General features: G+C 40.6%; 1 protein-coding gene across 1 annotated transcript; it reads right to left on the bottom strand.

Moving 5' to 3' along the window:
* Window positions 1-3,504: 3,504 nt before the first annotated feature.
* Window positions 3,505-4,032, bottom strand: LOC132380329 (ferritin heavy chain, oocyte isoform-like). The gene has a single exon (XM_059949080.1). The coding sequence runs from the start codon at window positions 4,030-4,032 to the stop codon at window positions 3,505-3,507; it is 528 nt and encodes a 175-aa protein (XP_059805063.1).
* Between the last annotated feature and the right edge of the window lie 4,033 nt (window positions 4,033-8,065).

Raw genomic sequence — 8,065 nt, 5'->3', positions numbered from 1 at the left:
TCAGTAGCCCAAAGGGGTGAATTGAGATCGATCCAGAGTATTGATAAATGACTCTCACAAGTGCTGCAGCTAGAAGGAGTTTGCAGAGAGGAGCGGAGAGAAAAGGTTTGAAACCAAAGAAACCTAGTGACAAAGAGATCACTATCTGAACTCTCTCCAAGTAGCCCGTAAGGGTGAGTTTGATTCCATTCAAATACAAAAGTGTGGTTGTCACATAGTTAATCCACAGGAGTGGGTACACTGATGAGGGAAAACTTTTGTGAATACCACGTGCGTGTTAATCCCTGTCTGGGAATGGTAGTTCACTGAAGAAGGCACGCCTGTGGCAAATTACTGTTGGAGTTACTTTGTATGTCATGGAACTGGATCTGTGGCTATCACAGTGTGTAAAAGGGGTGATCCTGTGGAGGCTACTGGTGTGTTTACCCTTGCCTGGGTGGTAGTTTTCCCTTGAAGAAAGTGCCTTTTGTGATAAGCTACGTTTGGCTAACTTGAAAGCGGGTTCGGAGCTGACAATGGAAGACCAGCGGCACTTGTTTAACTGTTTTTCTCCTATCGTAGATTTTGCCTTTGGATTGCAAATATCTCCCATACCAACAATAACAACACCATGCATTGAACTGAACTTTGTTACATTACCATCGTAAGACTTCCTTGCCACCTGAGTCTGAATGAGTTTGGGAATTATATTTACACACATACATATGCAGAACACTGCTAACTCTTGATTTACCTGGTTTAAGTTACTATATGAAGTAGTTACTAAAATAAATGGTGTTTTGTTAACAGCAAAACCAGACTCCGGGTGTGTTCTGTTGCTGCTGGTACTTTTACAAGGTAACACAGGTTAGTCCCACTAACAGCTGCTTGATCATAACCAGATCATCTGTTTCAATAGTGCTGGTTGAAGAAAGAGCAGTAGCAATGGCTCCCTTACCCTGCTTTAAAATGAAACAATACCATATGATCAACGGGGTCTGGTTAATATGTTCTGCTTTGATATTTTAACCTGAATTAGAATCTAAAATCATTGGAGTGGAACGTGCCTTAGAGGTGGGAGCTCCAACTGTGAACCATGGCTGACAGCAAACACGAATTCTTATCCATGAAGATCTGCTGATGACTTTGAAGGCAATTTTATTCCTGGACAAACTGAACTGAGTTTGGACTGCACAGCTGAACTGTATGCACCACAGATGATTACAGTAGAAAACTAAATAAAATTCAGATTTTATTTTAACCCACAGTTTTGGCTAAAACTTTGTTCTAATATTATTTTATTCTCCAGACATTGATTAAGTTGAGAGGTGCACTTAAATGTGTGAAGAACAATTTATATTTTTAGTATCAAAACAGGTTCTTAGGATAGAATGGTAATAAGGTCTCAACATGTGCAATATTTTCATTGCAATTAATTAGCAGACGTTATAAAGTTCTGCATGATATCAATGGTAAGAGAAGTGCTGCAACAGTAACATGTACTTCAGGATAGAATATGCTTAGTGTCTGGAATGGGTAACAGTAAAATACCAAAAGAGTACATACCTTTCACCAAAAAACTAAACTGCATATGGAGTAATCTTGATTCAGTAATTGGTGTATATGTGCATATACACTCAAAAGCCATTTCATTAGGCACCTCCTGTATCTAGTAAAATGCTCACTGATTGCATGTTTGCAGTCTTCTATTGCTGTAGCCCATCCACTTGAAGGTTTGATGTGTTGTGTGTTCAGAGATGCTCTTCTGCACACTAATGTTGTAACATCTGATTATTTGAGATACTGTCTCCTTCTTGTCAGCTTGAATCACTCTGACCAGTTTCCTTTGAGCTCTCTCATTAACAAGAGATTTTTGCCTACGGAAGTACTGCTCACTGGATACTCATTGTTTTTCACACCATTCTCTATAAAGAGACTGTTATGTGTGAAAGTTCCAGTAAGTCAGCAGTTTCTGAGATACTCAAACCACCTCGTCAGGCATCAACAATCATTCCACGGTCATTCCATTGTTGGCAGAATCTCACAGAGATGTCAGGACATACCGGAGCAAGACATACCTGCCAGTTGAGTGGTGTCGCAGCAACCACCTTGCACTCAACATCAGTAAGATGAAAGAGCTGATTGTGAACTTCGGGAAGGGTAAGGCAAGGGAACATGAACCAATCCTCATAGAGGGATCAGAAGTGGAGAGAGTGAGCAGCTTCAAGTTCCTGGGTGTCAAGATCTCTGAGGATCTGTCCTGGTTCCAACGTATTGATGCAGCTATAAAGGATCACAGTATACTTCATTAGCAGTCTCAAGAGATTTGGTTAGTCACCTAAAACACTCTTTAGATGTACTGTGGTGAGTATTCTGACAGACTGGTATGGGGGGTGGGGGGGGACGAGATGCTACTGCACAGAACCCAAAGAAGCTACAGAAAGTTATAAAATTAGTCAGCTCCATCTTGGGTACTAGCTTCCATAGTATCTAGGACACCTTCAAGGAGTGGTGCCTCTAAAAGGTGGCATTCATTATTGAGGTCCCCCGTCACCCAGGACATGCCCCCTTCTCATTGTTACCGTCAGGAAGGAGGTGCAAAAACCTGAAGGCACACACTCAGCGATTCAGGAACAGCTTCTTCCCCTCTGCCATCCGATTCCTAATGGATATTGAACCCCTGAACACTACCTACCTCACTTTTTAAATATATATTATTTCTATTTTGCACTATTTTTAATCTAATCATTTAATATATGTGTGTATGTATGTATATATACATATATATAATATATAGTAATTGATGTATTTATTTTCTTACTACATTATCATGTATTACATTGAACTGCTGCTGCTAAGTTAACACATTTCTCGACACATGCCGGTGATAATAAACCTGTTTCTGATTCAAATTCACTTAGATCACATTTCATCCCCATTCTGATGTTTGGTCTGAACAACAGTTGAATCTCCTGACCATGTCTGCAGGCTTCGATGCATTGAGTTGCTGCCACATGATTGGCTGATTCAGTATTTGCACTAATGAGGAGATGTACAGTTGTACCTAATAAAGTGGCCACTGAGTGTATGTATGTCTGAATACTGTTGGTGAAGGTTCATATCATGTGATAAGCATTTGTACTTAGAGCAACTTCCAGAAAAAAGATGCTATGAAAACTAAAAAAAAACAATGGACTATCCAAGCCAATTCAGCATCATCAGTATAAGTACTTGTCTGAGTGTGTATTAGCAAATTAACCTATGCTGGAAAATGTGACAAAGAAGTTACTCAAAATTGATGGAAATCTTTGAAAGAATGTGGAAGTAAACTAGATTTTTACTGTGAGTTGACTGCAAAGTTCTTTCGGCAACTAATGGATATTTCTCTTGTTTCTTTTTTTTACATTTTGACATTTATTTTCAGTTGATATACCATTCCAATACCTTTGAGTTAGTCTAGTTCAGATTCACACAAATAGAGAGTTTGTTTTTTACAATTTTAACAGATAATAACATGAAGTCTTTCTATTCCTTCTCCTCCAGGGGCAGTCTTTCAAATAGGTACACTCCCAGGCCATTCTTGGGGGCTCCTAGTCTCCTCAGGTTGGTGATGTAATCTCCAAGCTTCTTGATCATCTTCACTTGCTCTTCCAGGTAGTTCTTCTCCAGGAAGTCACACAGATGAGGGTCACCATGCTGACTGGAAAGCTCATGCAGATCCAGGAGACCCAGGTTCACGTCCTCCTCCATCTGCAGAGCTGTCTGCATCGCCTCTAGACCGTTGCTCCACTCATCCTGCTCTGGCTTCTGGATGTCCTCCAGCACGATCCGGCCTCCTCGCAGGTTCTGGAATTCCATCCATTTCTTGGCATGCTGCTGTTCCCCAAGGGACTGATTCCTGAAGAACTTGAAGTGTTGTAGGCTAATGTCATCCCGGTCAAAGTAAAAGGACATGGAGAGATAAACATAGGAGGAATAGAGCTCCATGTTAATCTGTCTGTTGACTGCATCTTCACATTCCTTGTGGAAGTTCTGGCAGACTTGGGAAGCCATCCTGTTCAATGGACAATTACAACTCACTATCCCCAGGGAAGCTCCTGAGGCTTGTTTCTTTCCCAATATCAGAATCATTCTAAGTGTTTGTAATCACCACAATGTATAATAAAAGGGTGCTGATATATGTCATAAAAAAGATGCACAGGATTTATTTTGCTCCTTAATGAGGCCACTGTACAAGTGGTGTGGAGGAAACTAATGCTGTGCATGAAGCAGAGAAGGAAGAAGATTGATGACAGATTCCAATAACCTACTCTGATGCTGGCTCTTCAAAGAGCAGCTAAATTAGAGAGGTATATTTATGGAGGACACATTTTACATAGGAGGCAAAAAATTATCTTCTGGCTTGATAGGAGAATTCAAAATTTGGCTCTGAAACTGTAGAATTGGATAAGGATGATGATAAGGCTGCATACCTTTTTAAAGCCTGTGCAGACTGATAGTGACTTCCCTATGCTGTGGTGTGCAGCAACATATGGCAGATGATAGCTTTTGCCACTGGAAGGTTTGAAGAATCTGAGCTTCAGTAATCTTTACTTCCATGAGCAGAACTCAGGGGGCAGCATGGTAGTGCAGTGGTTAGCACAACGCTTTACAGTACAGGCGACCCGGGTTCAATTCCCACTGCTGCCAGCAAGGAGTTTGTACGTTCTCCCCCTGACCACGTGGGTTTCCTCCAGGTGCTTCAGGTTCCTCCCACTGTCCAAAGACCCACTGGTTGGTAAGCCAATTGGCCTTTGTAAATTGTCCTATGATTAGGGATTAGGATAGGTTTAAATTGGGGGGATTGCTGGGTGGCGCCACATGTATTTCAGTAAATAAAACAAAAAAAAATAATTAAAACTATCTTGAAGATAGTGTCCAAGACTTTCCCAGGGAATTATACAGCAGCCTCTGGACATATTGTCCTCAAAAGATAGTAATATAGGACTGCCATACATTTAGGTCAAATGATGAGTGTAAGGGAATTTGCCAGTGTCCTTACTTCAGGGTCCACACAGCTTCCAAAACATGGCCAGATAAGGCAGCAGACACTATGTAAGCTGGTTTTAGATATAGTAGTGAATCTGTTCCAGAATTTCTGGCCAATAGGATCAGGTTTCAGAACTCACATTCAGCCTGCATCAGCCCACAGTAGCTTGAGAAAAAGGTGTTGACTTGCCTTTTACATCCCAACATTGCTGAGGAGAACTGATTCTGTCTGGTTCAATGTAACACCTGTGTAGTGTGTGTCATATCTCGTGTGACTGATCGCCACACTCCTTATTTGAAAATCAAATTACATAGTACTACACTAGGTGCTAGTGGGCCATCAGAAGCCCTAGGTTTCAGAAGACATCAGTGAATAGAAAACACACATTTCTAGAGGCAAGTTTGTTTATAAAAATTAACAATATTTACAAAATATTTACATGAGTAAGAACAATTCAAAATTCCAAAATTCTGTGTAGGTTTCAAATCTCAGATATTAAACAAAAACCAAATTCCTTTGAGTTAGTAACAATGAGATTAATTAGAATAACCTTTATTAGTCTAATTTCTCTGACTAATTAGATCTAGTGTTATTCCCTATTTATATGTTTACAGACTAACCTTTCCATTTTATTTGCCCTTAGTTTGTTAGAAAACTAATTAAATTCCTATTCTTAAGTGTTACGGTTATCTTCAGTTCAGGTTAGTATGTCAACAAATTCAAATTCAACACCCCCAAAATTCTAACAGCTTAACTCCAACATTGCAGCTTTTAAACAAAGTAAATATCATTCAGTAACTTACCAAGGTCTTTGCAAAAATAATTGGTTCTTCCAGAAAATCAAATTCAGATCATTCAAATGAGAAATTAACTTACACATTCAACCATATTAAATCCTCTACATCTCAAAAGATGTCACTCTCGTGGTGGTTCTTTGATCTTAGGTGGCTTGTTGGATGAAATGGTGGGTTATCTATGGACAGTTGATTCATGAATACTTACACAGATAAAACCTTAACCTGTATTCAACAGGATTACAATCCAAAAGTGTTGCAAGGATGTGACTGAGGACAAACCCAAGTGCAGGACACAGGCACAGAGACAAGGTCAAGAGGCACTAGTACAGTCACAAACATGGAACAGGTAACCAGGAGAGACTTGACTCCGAGACAAGGTTCACATAAAATATCCAGGGAATGGTGTGGAGCTAGGAACTAACAGTCTTAAGGAAACAGGGTTCACACACACTAGAATTGACCAGCAAACTGGCAGCTCATTGCTGTGATGCCAGGGTTCTTATCCTACGTTCCCTGATGGAAACCAGGTGTGCAGTAATTAATGGAACTGGGAACAAGTGGAAATCAGATGAGGGAATTAAGGCCCAACCAAGGGGATAAATAGCAAGATGGGGGAATTATCAGATGGGACCATGACAATAAGTTCAATTACACATTCTATTTCAAAATAACAGTATCACTTTGTTATTTCCAAACATTTCTCAGTTACAACACTACTAAACATGTTTCAAATATAAATGATACACTCAGAACAGTAAAAACTGTTTTAACTCACCAGATCCCTTGGTATGATTTAACAGAACTAATTCCCAGTTACATGGTCGAGGTCTTGGTCACCACTCTTCGCCAATATCGTCTCTCTATAGCTGGTGCTCATTATAGCCGTAGCCTCAATGAGTCTTTTATCAATACTGTCCCTCCTCCAGACATTTCACCCTGAGGATTTCCAGTTAGTAGAGTAGAGATACTAACCACTAACTCCATTTTTAACAGTTTATATTTTTAGTTAGGTTCTATAGTTTGCTGCCTCGTCAGCCACGCCTCATTCTTTCATAGCTTTTTATTCAAATTTTGCTGAGCACCTACGCTCGGTCCGCCAGAGAAAGCAGGATCTCCCAGTGGCCACACATTTTAATTCCACGTCCCATTCCCATTCTGATCTGTCTATCCATGGCCTCCTCTACTGTCAAGATGAAGCCACACTCAGGTTGGAGGAACAACACCTTATATACCGGCTGGGTAGCCTCCAACCTAATGGAGTATATTTAGTTATTTCCCCCCTCCCTTTTTTTTTCTCTCTTTCTGCCCATCACTCTGTCTGTTCTCCACTTCTCTCTGGTGCTCCCCTCCCCCTTTCTTTTTCCCTAGGCCTCCCGTCCCATGATCCTTTCCCTTCTCCAGCTCTGTATCCCTTTTGCCAATCACCTTTCCAGCTCTTAGCTTCACCCCACCCCCTCCGGTCTTCTCCTATCATTTGGCATTTTCCCCTCCCCCTCCTACTTTCAAATCTCTTACCATCTTTTCTTTCAGTTAGTCCTGACAAAGGGTCTCGGCCCGAAGCGTCGACAGAGCTTCTCCCTATAGATGCTGCCTGGCCTGCTGCGTTCCACCAGCATTTAATGTGTGTTGCTTGAATTTCCAGCATCTGCAGATTTCCACGTTTTTTTTCAAGTTCTCTTTTTTAAAAATTTGGTTGAATCTCGTTTTCATCCGTCCATAGGTGGAGCTTCCTAACATTACATCGCTGGGTTTAATTAACCTGGTTTATGCTAATATCTAATGGCAATGCTTCAAAACAACCACTGTGCAAGGACTATGCATGGTGGAAAATGGGTCAGCATGACTGCAGATATTGACATACTTCCTGGACCATTGGCAGCAGGGGAAGGTTTGGAGTAGGATTGTGCTTAGTCATGATGAAAGTAACTCATGAAACTTTAATGTCAAACATGAAAAATTATTAGCTGTACTAGGCAGTGGAATGCATCAGATGAAGGAAAAATTAGATGTAGGCCCCCTGTCATTGCCTTCAGGAGAGGGGACACAAAGACTGAGGAGAACTTGAAATCATACAGGTGAAGCTCTAATGATGTAATCATTAACCCCATATCCCTACTTGCAGGAATTGTTAATTGAAAGGTTCTCTCCTATTGCCTCTGGCCATTTTTTATGAATGTACACAAATATAGATAGTTCACAGCCCCACTTCTGGAGTCAAATATCTATAAGGAGCAAACTAAAATTATAATATTGACACTAT

The sequence above is a fragment of the Hypanus sabinus genome, chromosome 23, assembly GCF_030144855.1.
Source record: "Hypanus sabinus isolate sHypSab1 chromosome 23, sHypSab1.hap1, whole genome shotgun sequence".
In the NCBI taxonomy this organism is placed as follows: domain Eukaryota; kingdom Metazoa; phylum Chordata; class Chondrichthyes; order Myliobatiformes; family Dasyatidae; genus Hypanus; species Hypanus sabinus.
Note: the sequence above shows the minus strand (reverse complement) of the source record. Positions and strands in the feature narration are given on the sequence as shown.

What these genes read in the sequence shown, in the direction of transcription:
- LOC132380329 (XM_059949080.1), bottom strand. Translation starts at nt 4,032, where the DNA reads ATGGCTTCCCAAGTCTGCCAGAACTTCCACAAGGAATGTGAAGATGCA.